The sequence below is a fragment of the Sabethes cyaneus genome, chromosome 2, assembly GCF_943734655.1.
Source record: "Sabethes cyaneus chromosome 2, idSabCyanKW18_F2, whole genome shotgun sequence".
Classification (NCBI taxonomy): Eukaryota; Metazoa; Arthropoda; class Insecta; order Diptera; family Culicidae; genus Sabethes; species Sabethes cyaneus.
The window spans coordinates 243,580,498-243,600,694 of NC_071354.1; the positions used below are offsets into that span (position 1 = coordinate 243,580,498).

Genomic DNA, 20,197 nt, shown 5'->3' on the forward strand with positions numbered 1-20,197 from the left:
ACTCACTCGTATCGGGAAACGATAATTATTGCCGATCCGTTCACTCGGAGAGAATCAAATATGACACACGCAAGCAGCGATACACACACAAAGGTTTATCGGCGATAGAGGTTCACGTGTTGTTCTTTCGCCTTATACTTTTGCGTCTTTGGTTCTCTTTTCGCAAGAAGATACAAGCATGTCGTGATCTGCATGTATTGAATCGGCAAATGAATGGGGAGTGAGTGAGTTTTGATCCGATTCGAACCAACCTTGAATAGCAGTAGTCCCAAATTGCTACCCTGTGGTACACGAAACACCAGAACCATTTTGTGCGGCAGACTGGCAGTTACCTATACGGAAAGTTGCTCATTCCTCTGTAGTTTACGACATTGCATTCGGCTTCCCTTTTGTAGGTTGGAAACATACAGAAATTTTTCCAAGAAGCCGGAAACTACTGTTGCTGGGCTGCTTTTATAGCTGCGGGATCATGATCATCATGTGTGTTGCGCGATGCCAGCAGTGTATACTGCTGGGTGTGGGTTTTACCTTGGGCTGGAGACGGAATATCCTACCCCGGTTGAGAGATACGCGGTTCTCTGGACATCGCTGGATTTTTTAATGATTTCGTAGTCTTCGATAGGCAGGATGGAGCGTCGGACGACGATAATGGCGACGCTGGCAGGTTTCATATTAGTTGATTGATGGTCGTTGGGTTGGTTCGGAAGCATTTGACGCATCGACGGGTGATGAAACGGATGGTGGATCAACCTTTCGGGAGCCAGTACCTTTGGCGAACAGCATTCAGTAGACCAGTTTGCCCGAGGTGCATCTGCTGGATGAATCGATGAATCACCGGATCCTTATCCGGTCAGATAATTTGATGGCGACTTTCAAAAGGTAGCAGCGATCGGTCAAGTCGACCACCAACACGGATCAAACCGTTGGTAGATAGGACAAAGATTCCCTAACCTCTTGCATGGTTCGTTGTCTCGTTTAATTTCGTCAGCAAAGTGTGCATGCTGTACAACGTGGATGATGGTTTCTGTTGCAGGGCGAAGCTCATAGACGGTCAGATAGGGTCTCAGTTCTCGGTTGGCTGGATTCTGCTTACGGCAATTATCAGCAAACCGACGAATGTAGCCAACAATTCGTTGTAGCTTGCGGAAATTGCTGTAATTGGAGAAAAATAAAGGCATATCCATTCTTACATCGGAGATGGTGACGGCAGCTTTCAGTTCCGGGAGCGCTTCCTCAGGTATCTCGTCTGGAATAGCAACTACGTAGCACACCACTTCAAGGTAACTCGGACCATGCCACCAGAGGGTGTTGGTTGCCAAATCTTCGGCAAGCTGTCCGCGAGAGATGACATCGGCTGGATTCTGATGAAATCGGTTATGTTCCGACCGGGACTTGCCTGTGTGCTGCTGGATCACAACGACTCGATTTCGCACGAACAGCTACACTGATTGACGGGTTTCTTTAGCCAGGGTGAGACAATCGTACTGTCGCTTCACAGCACAACTTCCTGAACCGACATATCCAGGGCTGGCAGTACCTTCGTCCGTAAACGGGTCACCAGGAGGGCGGCGCATAATTCTTTCCGTGGAATGGTGAGCTCACTCAAAGGGCCCAATTTGGGTTTATTGGTGAGAAGACGAAGCCTTGCCGAACCATCGGCAAAAAGGGTCCGTTAGGTAGATGCATGTGGCATGTGATGCTGTGGAGGCATCCGAAAAACCATGCAGCTCGTAGGCGACTGCATTGTCCAAAATCATATCGAGGGATCTTGATGTCGTGGAGATGCATTAGGGAAAGTTGAAGGTTTTACCACTACTTGGCAATATTTTCATCCACCGGATCGTCCCAGTTGATTTTAAGTTTCCACAATTTCTGCGCGAGGAGTTTCGCCAAGACGATAACCGATGAAAGCAGTCCAAGGGGGTCAAAGAATTTGGTGATCTCGAAGTACATCGTACGTTTCGTTGGTGGTTGTTTCGCAGGTGGACTCGGATGATAGGCGATCTTTACTGTATCGGCAGTTGGGTCCCAACAGTATAATCAATATATATAGAATGCCAGTGTCGCTGCAGTGCGCGTGGTAAACATCACACATGTCCAGATAATGTACTTACATTATATTTGCATATGTGTGTGTGGCTGAGATTCATCGAAAGGGGAATCTCATTGTCAAACTTTGACAACCAGTTTAAAATTTCAAATATGGCTGCCAAGTAATGTGATTGGAAACTTCGCTTGCTGCAAATTTCTGAAAAAAAAAATCGGTGCAAAAGGGCACAGTTGTGGGATTCAATTCATCCGAACGAAAAGAAAAAGAACGTTTAAAAACACTTCACTGGTATGAAAACACAGCGATGAGCGCACTGATGACAGCACCAACCAGCGCACAGATAAAGAACAGATAAATAACAATGAGCAACTTTGACAATGAAGTTCCCGATTCACAGACTTGATACAGATTGTTAGCAACATGTTTACCACAATGAGTCCTGTAGTGAACCAGCGACACTGGCATTCTATATATATTGATTCTACTGTCCCAACGCAGGTACCTTTACACCTTTTATAGAAATATTCTCCATCAGCTCCTGGGAGTTCGAGCACCATTTTCGTATAGGAAAACTCTTTCGAACTAGGAGTTCCTTTAACTAATGTATAGCTACGATGGTATCCTCCACTGAGTCAGCTCCTGACAGTACATCGTCGTCCATGTAAGTCTCCTCCTTCACAATACGAGCGGCGATGGGAAAGTTCTCGCCATTTTCCTTGACGAGGACGAGTCGTTTCTCCAACATTAGAAAGGGCTTAAGGGCCAGAACACGATAGTCGTCCAGACTGTCTGGACTATGAATCTTCCTGATTCATCACGCTGGTAGGTGGATAGGAAATGGGCTTCGCATGCTAACTCTTCGGTCGACAGGTTAGGGACGTCCAGTCCTTCTGGGATCATCCAGTTGGCGATGTCTGTCTTGGAAGTTGGAATTGTCCCAGTCACTCTTGGAGTTACCAGACACTCCAAGCTGGCGTGAAGCGTTGATACACGAGAACGAAACTTAATAGTCTCCTTATCACGAGCGTGGGTTCGTAGGGCGTTGATTCCAACAATTGGAACGTTTGCTGGCTTCTGTGGGATGTCAAGACGGTAAGTTGATCTGTGAACCGCTATCCAACAGCACACGGCATGAATGTGCTTGATTTCTCCTGTCGTAGACCTGAACCACCGCAGTCAACAGCAGCACAGTCTTGGTGGAGATTGGTCGAAGTTTTCGGAACACGTTGTTGAAACCGGGTGGTTCATTGGTGCTGGGTGCTTGCATCTGGGACGATGTGGCAGCTGGTATCAGTGGCGAGGTAGCCATCGTCTCGGTGGGAAGTGATACGTTGGGCTTCGTACCTCGGCTGGGTTCTTCATTCTCATGGAACAACGTGTGATGTCGGCGTTGACACTTGTGGCATGTCTTACCAGGAGGCCAATCTTTGGAGCGATGGCCTTTGTGCAGGCAGTTGAAACAGATTTCAGCTGCTCGGATATTCTCGTTCTTCTGAGCTGGGGTTAGGCTGGATAGGGCCGAACACTGGACGTTTCGAAGGGGACCACCACAAATTTCACAGGAGACTGGTGGTTGCGATGGGCCGTTCGACATTTCTTTGAGGTTGATGGGTTTGTTTTGGATTCGACGGTACTGATTGGATTCACAGTTCTCCAGAACTTGGCATCTGGATTTCATAAAACCGATGGTTTGCTGGTATTTCAGCAGCTCACCCTTCTTCTGCGTTGCTTCCCAAGCCTGGCGCGCACACTTGTCGAAAGCTGACACGATCAAGAAAACGAAGAAATGCTCTGCCGTTCCATTGATCTCCTGCTGGAGGTAGCGCAGGCTTCCGATGTGGTTGACTGCTTCATCAACGAGGGCACGAAGTTCTTTATTGGCGGTGGAAGACATCTCTCCACAATGGCTCGTTTGTTGCCGTAGCGGTCCATCAAGACGTTCCAGGCCTGTCGGTAATTCCGTTCGCTCGGGATTTTGGCGTCTAGTACACCTGCGGCATTTCCGATAAGCGCTTTGTCCAGATGATACAGTTTTATCTTTTATGGCGTCTGTATCACCTGAATTGGCCATCAGATCGGTAAAAATGGCCTTAAACTTTGGCCATTCAGTATAGCTTCCACTGATCGTTGGAATTGGCGTCTTGAGGGCTTGTGCCGATTTATGACATAAAGATTAAATGTTTTTCTATCATAGCATAGCATAGCGTAAATTGAGCACGGTATATTTCTTTGATTGCAGACTAACGACCCACAATTCCTACTCTTAATGTTCGAGAAACAGTGTTTGGAAATAACACTGGTCCAGTAAAAGTTAGAACATTACCTGAAAGCCATTATTTCTGACCACGCTCATCTTTGCCGTAGCTTGGAAAAATGGTAATGAAGTGATGATGTAATATTTACCTTCCAGAAGGCCTCCGATTCAGTGACTCTTCCATAAATGCTACGGATCAAGACCAAAGCATGAGTCCATGTCTAAGTTTAAGTCCAAAACTAAATCCAAGTTCAAGTTAAAGTTTAATTAAAAGCCACAGCTGCTAGCTTAAGCCAAATGGTCAAACTCAAGATTAAAAAACTTGAACCGTTTTGAAATTTAAAACAGACATTTATGAAATCTGTAAGTTAAAGAAATACCTAGGAAGGAAGTGTTATTCAATTTTGAGATGACCGCGACAGTCTAGCTTCGAATTTAAAAGATTTTCTTAGAGTAACACAACGCGGCAAGACGGGACAAAATTTTAATTACCTTTGCCGGCCGTCTTCGCGTATTTTTTAAATGTTGTACCAAGAACCATCGTCTTACCGTGTAATATGAATGTTCTTACCTACGTTTGACATAGGTTGCGATGAGCTAATTTTTGCCATATAGAAATAATTCCTATGGAAAACTTGACAACAAATACGTATTGTGCTAATTTTTGCAATTTAATATATTACCGTGAGCGCGAATGTTCCGCTTTTCATAACATCCCCATGAATGAGTTGTTCAGTGACGTAAGCCCGATACGATTAAATCGTGAAACTCTCATCCGGCTTGAATAGGTTCAAATAAAATCTGGTCTAATCTGGTTCATATGCGAGCGCCTTAGCCCGACACGGGCTTGCAAAATTACAAAGTCATGGTCACAGTAAAAAACACACCAATTAAAAATTATTTAACAAGACAGCGTTAACTGTAAATCACACTAAAATTTTAGCGCCCTCGGGTTGAAAATGTTATCTTCGCAAACTGCTTCATTCAAGCTAAGGTATTGTAATAACCGGTAGCACCCACCCTTACCTTTATCGCCTTATACTTTCGTTTGCTAGCCGTGTTGAGATCTTCGTGCACCTTATCCAGCAACCAGAATAGGAACTCCTGCGCGTCATGCTGCGTGGAGCTCCGGAATTGACTACCGTACCGGTCAACTACGGCCTGAAATAGAAGCACAATTTAAACAACATGATTACCGCCGCCTCAAGGTTCAAGGTCAAATTCATTTGCATACCTTAAAACTCGAACTGTACTCCGGGGCGTCCTTACACATCCACAGCGATTTAAGCACCAGCGCTAGCTGCTCGGTTAATTCACCCTTTGTTCCGAACTTTTTGGCATTGATCTTGTTGCGCCGTTTCAAATCCACCTGAAAAAAAATGGAAGTAATAACTTTCATTTATTCAGCTCTGTCAATGCTGGCTGGCCGGCGATTGGAGCCTTACCTTGTATTGATCCAAAACGAAATATTCCGCCAGTATGTCGGTGTGGCTGAGACACTGCAGAACGGCATTCATGAAGCAGGTGTTGCCGTGATTGCGCAGCCCAATTACCCCGGGAACCGTATCCGGTGGCCAGATGAATCCGTTCGCGGGCGGGGCAGCTGGAACGCGATTCCCCTTTTGATTGCCCTGAAAGAGGGAGAGAGAAACAGATAAAAAAAACATCGAAATTGGGGGTTGATGGAAGCGGATAAGATGAGTGGCTGCTGCTGCTGCTGCTACTGCAGAAGTGCATACATTTTATTGTTATGTTAATTGGGATTCAGTGTGATTGTACCACCGACAACATTCCTGGGGGGCGAAACGATTGCTGGACAATATGGCATTTCAATTAAAAAAAACTTGAATTTTAAAATAACATAAGAATGATTCTACGGTTTGATTGGGACACAAATTTCGTGTATTTTTCCATCGTCCGTCCATCGGGTGCAGAACGGGCTTATCAAGCAAATGCTTCGACCGGTCCGACGGAATGATTACACGGGCAAACATCTCCGCTGATTTACGACAGCCTTCAACACATATGTGCAACTTCCCGCATCTCTCGGGGATAATTTACACATAGCAAAGTTTTTGTTTGATCGCGTTTTCGCTTCCCGTAATGTCTCCAATTCACATATATATGTACACTACCAGAAGTCCGAAACAGTGAACGAATTCCACGCCCGTCGACGACGATTGTTACACCCCTTGGGCGCGCACCACCCCATTCGGATGATATGATTGGGAGCAATCAACGAAGAAGGTCAATTATATTTCAGCAAAGCGGTATACGGCGGCGTAATCATTCGTGGACGACTCGCGCGCGCTCTCTCCACTCGTGCGGCCGTTCGCTTTTCCGCAAGCTGAACCCGAGAGAGAGAGAGGCGGCGGCAAGGGGTTTTAAAAACCACAAATGTGGAGTGCTGTTTGTATGTATCCACAGCCACAGTCCGCACGCCGGGTAGGTTTTTTTTCGTGCTGCAGCAAAATTTATTCACGCTTCGCCTAGGGTTGAGACGTGCACTGTGAACCAGGTGGCACACGCCCGGTGGCCCCTGTGGGATTTTGTGGCTGTTTCAATAGTTGTAAAAATTTTGCCTCACTTTAAATCATCATCAAACCTTTTTAGGTACTTTAGCTTAACAAACTTGCTGGTAACTTTTCAAGGGAACCTAATTCCTTAATCCATGCGAGTACGTACCTACTTCATGTCGCCTCATATCATTAAAAATCGTTTTCTCTTTTTATGTGCAAAGTAATGAGATCACGTTAGATGTATTTTCAAGCTATTTGGTTTTTTAATTACTTTGCGGAACTTGTGCATATGTTTAATCGAGTTTCAGAGAGATTATTTAACATTTCATCCATTTTAAAACTCGAAACCAAAAATCGAATTAATGGAACAAATTCAAAAATATACAAGGGAGCAGACAATTCTGATCCTAAATATGGATTTTCATGAAAAAATATGCTTGTGACCATGTCATGTGTTGTACTTCAGATGAATATGAAATGTTTAAAAGCATTTTTTCTATCGAATCGAGAATTCCGATTAATAATCTGTAGAGCTCGACCAGCTAAATAATTTTGTAAAATACTTGCATCTATTATAATAGATTATTATATAATTAATTATCATTATCAAGACCGTGATAGCCGTCGTAGGAGACATTCGAGAAACATTTTTTTTTCCATTCCAAACGGGAAAAGAAACATGATCAGCCAAGCCAGATGATTCTATGAGAAGAAACCGAGAAATCAGAACTGTTTCGTGGTAACAGTTTTAACTTTCAGTGCAACGTTTTTTCCGAATAGTGCGCACCGTCTTAACAACCGATGGGTTCGAAAGTTAACACCCAAAATGGTGCTGGGAAGTAGTTTTTTCGTGAAGAGCCTATAAGAACGGCACGCTATAGAAAAGCTTCGGCATGAAGATGTCAACAGAGAAGGTACGTAGGGGTTTGAGCGAGAAAGTAAAGTCGAATGTGCCTTTACTGAAACAAAGTAAAAGCAACGTAGAAAATGAAACATGTTAACGAGCAGCAAAGCTTAGGCTGCAGTTCGTTGTATTATGATCGACGAGAACATTCAAACTTTCGTTTGCAACTACACACTTTGGTGGCTGTTGGGAACGTCAAGTACTCTCCGTCGATCGTTTTCGAGTTCCACGCTTGCTTTGGGGTGAAATACTACGCTTCCTGCTAATAGAAAAGCCGTAGCATGATATTGTGGAGCCCTTGGCGAAGGACCAGATATTGGACTAGATTCTGGACCAGACATTGAACCACATTTTGGACCACCAGATTTTGGGCCTAGACCAGATTCTGAACCACATTCTTTATCAGATTTTGGACCACATTTTTAATGAAGTTTTAGACCTGGTCTGGGCCACATTCTGCACCTGCATCAGACTGTGAACCAGCTTTGAGACCACATTTTTATCAGATTTTGAATCAATTTTGGATCCGGAACTCCACAACAATATAAACCAGATTTTGGGCCTCATTTTAAATCAGATTCTAAACCAACAATCAGATTTTGGATAAGATTTTGAACCAGATTCTGGGCCAGAGTCATATTTTGGATCTAACCTATATCGTGGACCACATTTTTTACCAAATTTTGTTTCAGATTTGAACCAGATTTTGGCCAAATTTTAAATCAGTTTTTGATCAGACTTTGGATTAGATTTTGGATCCAGATTCTAGACCTGGGCTGGACCTGCATCTGATTTTGGACCAGATTTGAGACGATTTTTATAGATTTGGATCACAGTTTCGAGCTTGTTTTGAACCTCATTTTTGATCAAATTCTGGACTTGCACCACATTCTAGACCTGAACCAGATCTTGGATCTGCATCAGATTCTCGACCAGATTTTGAACCACATTTTTATTAGGTTTTGTCTTAGATTTTGGGCCAGATTTTCAAACTGGGCCAATTATAAACAAGATTTTAGACCACATTTTTGATGAGCCGCATTGTGGCGGCCCTGCCGATGGCCCCGCTTGGTGCACTCTTGCTGCTTAAATCAGTGTTCTTTCGAAGTTTGTTATTTTTTAGAATTAGACTGTCATAGGCGATTTGTAAAACTTCCGAATTTCTGTACTTCGCTACACTTGAGAGTGCCTTACTGAGGTTCATGCTGTTGTTGGCGCCCCTAAGAGCTAGCATCAAGAAATCAAGATGATATTAAACTCAAGACCGCTTACTGACATATCGTGAGTTGACGGCACTAAACTCTCCCTAACATCAACTCATTTTTTGTGAGGGTCCTCTAATGAGAGTGAACTCCCGATCAGTTTTGACGACAGAAAAACTGTACTGAAGCGATCATGGACCAGCTCAACGCTGACAGCTTTTTGAAGAAGTGGGTGAAAATCTAGTTTGAAGCGCAAGACGAATTTGGCTATTTATTTATTTATTCACTTTTCAAAAGGAGGTTTAAATCGGTAGGTTTGGTTCGCCCCAAAGGAAATGGTTTTAACCCGTAAAAGTCATCGAATAGAGTAATCGCTGACTGTAACCTAACGAGGACCCGTTGGATAGACAGAACGGATTTTATAACATTATCGCACACCATCCAAAATCAAACACATCTTGCCCAACAGATGTATTACAAAATCGGAAAATTTGATTGGCTTTGATAAGTAAAGGAAGGGTGAAGCCGGTCAGATTCTACCAGTTATCTTAAGGGCTAAATTACAGGGCTGAGGGTGAGGTGAGGAACTCACGACGATATAATGGAAAGAGGCGAAAGGGCAGTCACCTCAACTTTGACATTATCTACATGAACATGAAATTCAGATCCAGAACAAAACTATTGCAGCATCCTAGATCTTGTCAGGCTTATACTAAAGGCGCGTGAAGAAACGAGTCAAAGTTAAACAATTCTTCGAACAGCATGAAGGTGCGGATGCATGATGTCAGTGGTTCAAAAAAAACCGTACACGGTCCGATGGAATCTGGTTGACAGTAAATACGTGAAGCTCGAAAATCGACACGGGACAGGAGAACCGGAACATTAATTGCATTGTTAAGGAGTTTAAGGGCCACAAAAGTTGCTTGTTGAGTCCTTCAACGACTCTCTAATGGCTTCAAATCCAAAAGTTGACATCGGTTTAGGAAGATTGTTAGGTAGACGCCAGGGTAGATGTCTCAGAACGGTTGGTATCCAACAGAACTTGAACTTCACATAGCTCCGTTTATCCGGTAATCAAATGAGACGGGCCCATTACATCGGTGAAATGTTATAGCCACAACACATTTGACAATGCTTATTGTGAGTTTGTTTCTAAATATTACACCAATCAGCAAAGGTGTGCAACAGAGCTTGCAATGTCGCTGAAGCACAAGGCGAATAGTAAAGGCCACAGGCTACTGCCTTGTGGAACACCGGAAATATTACTGAATGCATGTGAAACTGGGGAATTCAGCTTGACACGTTAAGTACGGTCTGTAGGATACGAGCTCAACCATAAAGTCAATCTATTAGAAACATCGAGTTTAGAGAGCTTGTGAAAGAGTACACTAAAGTCTTTCTAAAAAAAAATATTCTGCATTGCTCGAATTTTGCTCTTTACTACAACCATAAGGTTTTGTACGGCCTCATCAGTGATCTTGCCGGTAACTCTAGTCCAGATTTGTTGGAAATGCTGGAGATTTTTAACCTTCTCAGAGCCCATCTTGCGATTGGAGGCAACTCAGGTCAATTGGAAGGACTGACGAGTTTTGGCCAGATAGAAGCTTAACACTGGTTTAGCAGCCATTACGTGAAGGAGTTCTATGATCTGCTCGAAAGGACCTATGGGGAGTACTTAGGACACGGGCATAAAGATAATTATCAGATGCCATCGAACATGGCATAAAGATAGAAGAATTCTTTCGCACAGTTAATGGAAGAGAAGCGCTCCAATCTATCACAAACGACAATGGCCTGAAGTTAATCAAATTTGCTGTAGCCAGAAGAATGATGGCTATCGGTAGTACCTATTTTACACGAAGGAACATTCGAAACCATACACCTAGAACCACCCTAATGAAGAGAGGCCTGCTCTCAGATCTACCAGATTCTGCTTGATGGCCGGCACTTTTCGGATGTCGCAGATGGGCGCGGTCCTTCCGAGATCAAACGGTGAATCGGAACTCTTTCTCGTAGTAAGCAAGATTCGCACCGTGTTGTCCAACGTATTCAAACCGAGACCAGAGCTCATATATTGGTTGCAACTGTGACACGTCAGAGAGCTTCCTAAATGCTAGAAGAGCTATCAAAGAGACTTCACCATGATAAGAAACGCCAATGGATCTTGGCTCCGTTCTTGCGAAGGCGGAGAATTTCTTTGAAAGGCACGATACCTGCAGCTCCTTTAAAACGATCGACAGAATCAGGAACCGAACCGTGCCCACTCCTGATTTGTGCAACGACAAGACGTTTACTGAAATTTCAGAGGCCAGGCGTCGGAAACAAAATTTCGATGTACTGTTGAACAAGGTCGAGCTGTCAACAAAAACAGGATAAGGATTGAGAGTGATGGACAAACTATTATACCACCAATTTGGACGAGGTTCAAAAAGCAGCTACAGAATTGAAAAAACGGTAAAGCAACCAGAAAGGACGGTATCCCCGCTAAACGTTTGTGCAATCTACCAGGTTATACTAAAGGTATGGATTGAAGAGATGGAACTGGTTGGAAGGCCTTATATGCCATATTTACAAAAAAGACTGTCGTCTCGTATTCAGCAATTATCGGGCATTACTCTTCTCCTTTGTTGGTGAATCAGCATGGATTACCAGAGAGGGACCCTCTACGACGAACCAAATGTTCACCTTGCGACAGACCATCGATAAATTTTGAGAATTCAACATTCAAACTCACCATTTGTTTATGAACTTTAAGGCAGCGTTCGACTCAGTTAAACTAAATGAGTTGGAGCTGATTTCGCTTGAAGTCAAGTGTCAGAGATGCAAGTGAGATATCGTACTCGTTTGTGACGTTAGATGGTTTTTTAAAACAAGGTGGCAGCAACAATATTCAACATTAGGAGTGTGGCACAGACGCAAGAGTCATGAGCTATATGCCAAGTGATACAAAGATGCACACATTGTGAAGTGACTAAAACATGCCAGGCTACAGTGAGCTAGCCGCGTACTAAGGATGCCGGATGAGCGATCAGCAAATGCAATAATATTTTCAGCAGAGAACCTGACAGATGCTGACGACTTCGAGGCAGACCCCGTACCCGTTGGCTGGTCGCTGTTGATGAGAATGCTGGTACAGTGCATGTTAGAAGCGATTAGAGAATGATAGCCCAAGATTGACAAAGATGGAAGTAAACCAAAGCCTTGGGTTATAAATGTCTTTAAGACTTGACAGACTTCGCAGCCGGTTATTAGAGTGCAAGATAATTACGGAACTAGTGCAACGATCCTGCAGACTCTAGCATCACCACCCAACCGATATTCGAACATACGATGACTGGCTTGTTAGACCAGCATCGTACCTGGAGGCTAGCTGGGCAGACACAAGAGTGGAGGCGACATTAAATTCGGCACTGATTTAATAATCGGATTGCAACCGAAAAAGTGAAGTGAATGAATTAGTGATTGTAATAGCAAAAGTTCTAGTAGTCTTTCAAAGTTTTGGATTACCAATGGATTCAATGCTTCACATTTAATAAGGGTACGGAGGCAGGATTCCAAAAGTACTCTTTCAATGGGAGAACCCCTGCTAATAATTCTAGAATCATAGCGTGGGTCGAGTGCATACATCCCAATGCGGTATGCGCAAGCTTAATGATGTGGATTAGGATGGTAAATGGCCGAATAATGCGCTTCAGAACTTCCGCGAAGTTCCACAGCCTCTTATTCAGCAACTCCTATCTCTACCTCCTCGTGGTACCATCCGGGATACGTTCCTTAGTGGAAATCGGACAACCGGTGGAAATTAGGGTCGTATGTGGACAAAGAAGGGGGCACTCATGCGAAGGCTGGGTCCTGAGTGTAAATTCTCCGCCTGAAAATGACGGATCTCAGTAGGAACAACAAATAATCGAAAAAACCAAAAATACTGGAAACCAGAGCAGAGGGTCCAAAGCCCCTAAGGAGGATGGTTTTTAATAGCTGTTATCCATGGCTATAATGTAAAACGAAAATGGATAAAACCCCTAATCCAAGGTCTCATGCGACCCGTGCCGAGGGATGAATGGTGGGAGGGGGGCGGTTATACAAAAAACTCATCCGCTGACGGAGCCTATGATCTATGACGGAGCCCTTCACAGTAATCTGCCCTTACTGCATCATGAGGGGCTCTGATGTGGCGGACTTTTCTTTCCCCTCAACTCGTGGGATTGCGCTGCCTTCCACAGTCGGAACCAATGGAGTCGGAGGACTCCATTGCGCGTGATTCTTCGGAATCGAGCGCAATAAGTCAACCGAAGGATGAAGAGCTGGAGGAAACCTTCAACCTCGACAGCGACTCGCTGTACGGAGGATCTTCAGTCTTCTTGCTGATCCTGAGTTCACCAAAAGGGACTGTGGAAAGTCGAGCGGATAATCTTTCCGATCCGTAGACGCGACCAGACGATGATGGGACACCAACGTCGTCTCGTGGTGGTCTCAAACGACTCTCCAGTGAAGGCGGCAGCTAACAGCTGCGTTCATCCAAGAACTTGGGTTCATGGCACGAGAATTCTGGGCCTAGGAAACTACGGTAAGTTAATTTACTGTAACACGCAGACCAAACCTAGGTCAGCAATTCTGCTAACGAAGAAAATACAATTTTCTTCCATTACAGAATTCATTCAACGCGATGTCGTCGCTGTCAAACTGGAAGTGCCAACAACGACGGGTCGTGGCGTCCGCATACTTCCCGGGCGACAAGGACGACATACCGCCATCCGACGTTGCCGCTCTCGTGCGGTACTGCAGGGCCACCGCCCACCACACAATTTGGGGCAGCACGGATGTAAATAACAAGGGTGAGTACCTACTTGAATACTTTATTGCTAACAATGTCAATGTATGCAATGCAGGAAATGTCCCCACTTTTGTTAATGCTATCAGAGATGAGGTCCTAGACCTCACTCTGAGCAGCACTTCTATAGCTGAGAAGGTCAAAAACTGGCATGTCTCTGACGAACCAAGTTTATCAGACCACAGGCATATCGTTTTTGATACTGAGGCAAACTATCTCAGGAGAGAACAATACAGAAATCCGAAGAAAACCAACTGGAGTTCATTCAGAGAACATCTGGGAAACTCTCGGAATTCCTGTCACATTAATATACGCACATCAGCTGAGCTGGACGCTGCAGCCAATGACCTACAGAGTAGGATTATTGATGCTTACCCTGCAAACTGTCCGTTAATCACGCGGACAGTCTGCCGTGACGTGCCCTGGTGGAATGAATCGCTCAGCAACCTTCGTCGGGAGGCTAGGCGTTTATTCAACAGGGCTAAGATCATGTCTAATTGGGAGGCCTACAGGGCATCTCTCACCAAATACAACGCAGAGCTTCGCAAAGCCAAAAAAGTCCAGAGTCAAGTTTTGCGAAAGCATCCAGATTCTGCCTGTGGCGGCGCGACTGAAAAAAGCGTTAGCCAAGGATCATGATAATGGCCTAGGGCAATTGAAAAAACAACTCCACTGGAAGCAAGTTGAGTCGTCGCACAATGTGTCAAGTGACTCGGTTCTACTTGCGCGCTGATTGTTTACGGATGCTTCAATCAATTGGGCACTCAACTCCTTTGAACCAGTGAAGTCTCCGGGTCCAGATGGCATACTTCCCATTTTCTTACAAAAAGCGGACGAAATTATAATGTCCGAGCTGGGGGCATGTGATGTCCCGGCAAGCTGGTGGAAGGTCAGAGTGGTGTTCATACCTAAGGCAGGCAAAAAAGATAAAACTATGCCAGAAGCTTTTAGACCAATTAGTCTGACATCAACGCTTCTCAAGTTGATGGAAAAAATCACGGATAATCACATCCGTAACGAGTTTCTAAAGAACTCTCCTTTACATGGCAATCAACACTGCCTAGTGACGCGAATTGAGAAATCGCTTCAATACCAAGAGACGGCACTTTGTGCTTTTCTTGGCATTGAAGGTGCCTTCGATAACACGTCATTCGCCTCAATTAACACGGCTCTCCTTAATAAAGCAACTGATCAGCCGACAATGAGCTGGATTGATTGCTGTCAAGCAGGGAAATCACAGCCTCATTGGGAGATACGTCGATCACAATCTCAGCGATCAAAGGATGTCCTTAAGGAGGAGTTCTCTCCCCCTTACTTTGGTCGCTGGTGGTCGACGCACCCTTGCACAAGCTATCACAGCATGGCTAGGAGGTCATTGCGTACGCCGACGACGTGGTACTCATTGTCAGAGGTAAATTTGACGCAATCCTGTCCAGTCGTACGCAAGGAGCTCTAAACTCCACTATCTTATGGTGCCCACGAGAGGGGCTTAATATAAACCCCTCCAAAACAGTCGTGATACCATTTACTAGGTGGAGGAGACATACTCTTACGCCCCCTACACTGAATGGAATCAGACTAAGCTTCAGCAATTGCACGGCCTTGGTTAACTTAAGCCGCTCTTGTATGGTGGCCAAAGGTAAACGAGGTGACAGCGCAGGCCAAGCTAAACAAAGTTCAACGGCATGTTTGTGGCATGTTTGTCAGTGACCAGCGCCATGCGCAATACACCAACTGCATCCATGGAGGCAATGTTATGCTTGCTACCTTTACATCATCATGTGAAGAAGGAAGCCGAACTCGGTGCACTAAGGGTGCAGAGGTGTCGTAACATACTTGAGGGGGATCAAATCGGTCACCTTCGCGTACTAAGGGAGTTCAAACTATCACCCCTAGTAACGGCAATCTCTGACTGGATGGAGGCACGGCCTAACATGGATGTTCCGTACAGTGTAATTGTTACTGATCGCGCTGTATGGAGCAATGGAGGGCCTGTTCTTCCATCCAATACCATCTGCTTCTTTACAGATAGATCAAAAATTGGGACTTGCACAGGTGCTGGAGTCTACGGACCCGGAATAAAGGAAGCTCTTCCACTGGACAAATGGCCCACCATGTTCCACGCGGAAATATATGCAATATACATCCGCGCCAAGATTTGTCTAAAACGAAAGTATAGGTATGCTAAAATCGGAATCTTTACGGACAGCCAGGCTGCACTACTGGCTCTCAAGTTTACCAAATGTGCATCCAAACTAGTTTGGGAGTGCAGCACAACCTTGAGGAAGCTCTCCCGCCAGAACAAAGTTTCATTATTCTGGGTGCCTGGGCACTGCCGCTGCGGAATCGAGGGCAATGAGCTTGCCGACAGCCTAGCGAGACAAGGATCTGCTCATCAGTTCATTGGCCCCGAACCGTTTCTGGGCACCTGCACTCCTCACCGGACATTGTCCCACTCTTTACTATTGAAAGAGAATTGGCAAGGTCTTAACCCTCTCTGTCGCATGGTAGCACAGGTGATCCATGACTTGCGACACCAAAATCAGCCGATAAAATTTTAAAGGCTTTTAAATCTGGCTGTTTCTATCTTAGACCGTAGTAGAAACATTGTGGTATAAGCTGCATAGTTTTGCTTTACGAATTGCTTATTACTAACTGTTTTAGGTGACGAAAAGTTGTAAACCTCCCAAATACCCCTGGGACAGAGAGGGTTAACCGACATTTGCCGCTTTATCAATTTAGAACTAGAAAGTTCTGCACACTTGCTCTGCTCCTGTAGCTCTTACGTCTTCCAGGTTCATCTACTTCGGAAGCTACCTATTAACTCCATACTCAGTATGGAAACTTCGTTCCAAGAAGGTAGTTGGTTTTATTAACCATGTAATACCTAATAGGGGCACAGTCTTACAACCCAGCTCAACTCCATCAATGGGTATGAGCAATCCGTAAACTGTGTACAGCAATCGGGGCTGCAAAAGCTACAAAAAACAATCTTCGTGACTGTCGCAGTGGCATTTTTTGAACCCAGTGCCCTTCTGGTATACAAAAAAAAATTATGTGGATGCTTGCAGTCAAATGCATTTAGAGTCCAACCAAAAACCAAGATATTTATGTACTAGAACCTGACAAATCGTGTTATCTACCAGTTGAAGTTGTAATTGAGCTGGTTTTGCTTTCTAGAAAATACTAACAACTCAGTTTTCTCTGCAAAAAACTCAATTCATAGTTGGGAAGCCCAAGAAAATAAATTGACTAAGGTATCTTGTAATGGTGTTTGTAAATCCACAGCTGTAGGACCTGTCTAATTGTGATGGATTTGTAAGACAGCTGGCCATGTCGTTGACATAAATAAGGCAGGGGGCTTAAGTGTTGAGGCGATTGTCTGCAAAAACGCGATTCCAGTGTACTTTTTAAGTGATAAAGTGCGTCCTACATGAGAATTCTGACCCGGTCCGTTTCATCCTTGACTCGTTGCCGAATCAAATACTAACTTTTCATGCTATGCTATTGATCGTATCGCGAATATAATTACCACACTTTTTATTCCTGTTCGGCCTTCCGAAAATACTCTTTCCGTTGCAGCTTTTTCCTTTCCACTGATAACCTCTTGACCTCGATGTCAATAATTTGGATAGCCGAGCTTTGTACAACGATGCGAAACATTTGATAGGTACCACTCGGAAATACCGAACAACAGTGACTTTTGAAAAAAGTCCCATCCTGCATGATCTCTATTAAAGTCGTTTAGTTCGATCAATTTTTGTACATTTTAAAATTTGTTTAAACACTATCAAATATTGTCTTGGTGGGATTTTTAACTTAAAGTACATAACAATCTTATGATTATTACATCATACAGAGAATTGATGGTGGGGTGACTAAGTCTCAGCGAAATCAGTCACCTACGCTGCTGAAATCTCAGCGCAGGCTTGAAGTTTAATTTATAACGCTTTGATAAAAAAAAAACACCCATGCCATTCATGACAATAGTTATATTATACCTAAACGGTGTAGTAAATAAAACTGTCTAAAATTGATTTTTATGGTACACCTGTTTCCTCCCTGGGGCGAACGGATTTATTACCGCCTGGGCAAACGACATTCACTCACTTTACCCTAACTTGAACTGTGGAGTGGCACCACTACTTTCTGCCCCACTCGTGGCGTAGCATGGCGTGGCGGTTGTTACAGTTTTTTTTCCACAATGCTACTCGAAAGCATCATTGTCATGTGTATAGATAAAAACGATACTAAGGAGGTGCACAGCGCTTTTCGCAGCGGCCTCGCCAATCATAGCCACTTTTGGATAGTTAAAATTTATTACTTTTCCACTGTTTTACTACCGACGACCGACGGCGGCGCTGTCTATGTGCGATGTTCAGTGAACAGCGCTCGGCTAGCACAAAATGCGAAACAATTTCATGGCCAGGCTATGTGAATGTTTTTTACCAGTCTCACTGTACCCTCTTATTTCCACAACCCAATCCTCAGTGAATTACGGTAGGCTACACACACTGCATTCACTAAGCAGAAAGAAGGAAAAAAATATCTGAAGAGGCCACTTACAGCTAGATTGACATATGTCATTTGTTGTGCAATGCGATTGATAAACTTTTTCACCGATAAACGCCTGAAGATTTTTCTCTCGGAACCATTCTTGGCATCGGAACTTCCGAGCAGCTTGCGCTCATTGCCATTTCCGTCTTCACCTGCTGCGATTCCACCACCGCTGTTAATGGAATTCTGTTCCGAGGTCACGACACTTGCGTTCGTCGATGCTGTTGTTGTTGTGCCAGTTCCGGATTTTTCCACTGGCTTCTGCTGTCGGGACACGACGGCTTGAAACGGGTTGCGGGACATCGAAAAAGCTCGCCGCAGCCGACTTCCTCCGCCGGACGTCTTCGACGACGGCTGGCAGACAGCGGGATTACTACCGATGGTTCCTTCGCTTTTAAGCGTATCTATCTTGGAATTGTTTTTCGTGGTCTCCATTTTCACTGTCTGCTCTGCTCCTTAGGCTTTATTTTTTTTTCTTCCTTGATTTACTGCTTCTGCGAAGGGAGTGAAGTACACAAACTCGTGATGGTCTAAATGAGAGCGAATTTACACAAAATAATCACACTAAACGCACAGTCGTTTTGTTCGTCGTCTCAGCAAGGCAATTTTACACGATTACTAAACTTTCGAAAGTAATTACGGTAACCCATTCTACGCGAAATACACGGAGCTCCACCGACCGAATGCTAAACGCGAACACTCATCGCGGATGGGCTGTGCTGGGGATACTAAGCTCCGTGGTAGTGTGCGTTTTGGTTGGCATCTCGCATGCAATCCGGGCTGCCGGGCGGCTTTTTTTTCTCCCAACAGAAAACTAAATTTCTACTATCAATTTTGTTATTGAACAATAATATATTTACCAATTTTTTGCAGTAACTATTTATAATTATTACAATAAGATATTTACCAAATTTTTACAATGCAGTATTTTGAGACGAAAGAAGCATATAGAGCATCAGTCATTTGCGAGTACGAATAATTAAACTAAAAAAACGAATTGGTAGCTCTGGTCTCTGGTAAGATTCCTATTTTTTTAGTTGAAAAGATTCCACTCAGCTCACACACACGCATCCACGTATTGACATACGAGCCGTATCGATTCAGGGTTGCTTTAAGTTGGAACTCTGAAAAATCGAGCAGTTGCGTGACGCATCCAACCCAGGGATACAACGAGGGCCACAAGCAAGAGTGGTGAGAGTGTTACATTATTGCAGGTTGCAGTGAAACAACTAAATGCACAGCAACTGCAAGGAAACAGCCAAAGATCTGCAATCAGTGCTGCGATCTAAATTGCCATTGCAGTGCTTCATAATAGAGAATATTATCAGTCGTTTTTCTTCTTCAAACAATATCAATCAAATTGTTTCAATGCTATTTTCTATTTTCAGAATATTTTTAACAAAAATTGTGTGATAGAATCTAAAAACATCACATGTTATGCTACGAGCATGTTTGTTACATTAATGCAATTTTTTATTCCAAAGTTTTTCGAAACTTTAGCATCACTGGATACGAGCACAACAGCTCTGACAGCTTTTGGTAAACAAACATAGGTCCACCGAGTTTTCGTAACATGAATTTATGACTTGTTAAATTTAGGTCACTTTGCACCATATGTTGAATTATTAGCAGTTGTATATTTCGAAATAACCATCAAACGATCCCAAAACGTATCTATTATCTCACTCTTCTTCTGCGTCTACTGTTTAGTAATCACCAATTTGACGGCTCGCAAAAATTTGACATGAATCAATGACAGCTTGCTGCTGGGATTTTACTTGCATTTTGTCTGCAAGTTCCTTGTATTTCGCGTTTTTGATGCAATCTGCAATATAAAAATAACTTCCCAAGTACAGCACTCGCGCGCTAATTGCACGTCC

The 20,197-nt window shown here is 44.0% G+C and overlaps 1 protein-coding gene across 1 annotated transcript in view; it reads right to left on the reverse strand.

The window, feature by feature from the left end:
• LOC128733550 (ubiquitin carboxyl-terminal hydrolase 31) overlaps positions 1–19,006 on the reverse strand; it is a 33,711-nt gene extending 14,705 nt beyond the window's left edge. The window contains exons 1-4 of the mRNA XM_053827204.1: positions 18,327–19,006; positions 5,750–5,935; positions 5,539–5,673; positions 5,331–5,465 (exon numbers count right to left, since the gene is read on the reverse strand). Coding sequence (XP_053683179.1) covers positions 5,331–5,465; positions 5,539–5,673; positions 5,750–5,935; positions 18,327–18,752 — 882 coding nt within the window. The 5' untranslated portion in view covers positions 18,753–19,006. The remainder of the gene's footprint in view (positions 1–5,330; positions 5,466–5,538; positions 5,674–5,749; positions 5,936–18,326) is intronic.
• Between the last annotated feature and the right edge of the window lie 1,191 nt (positions 19,007–20,197).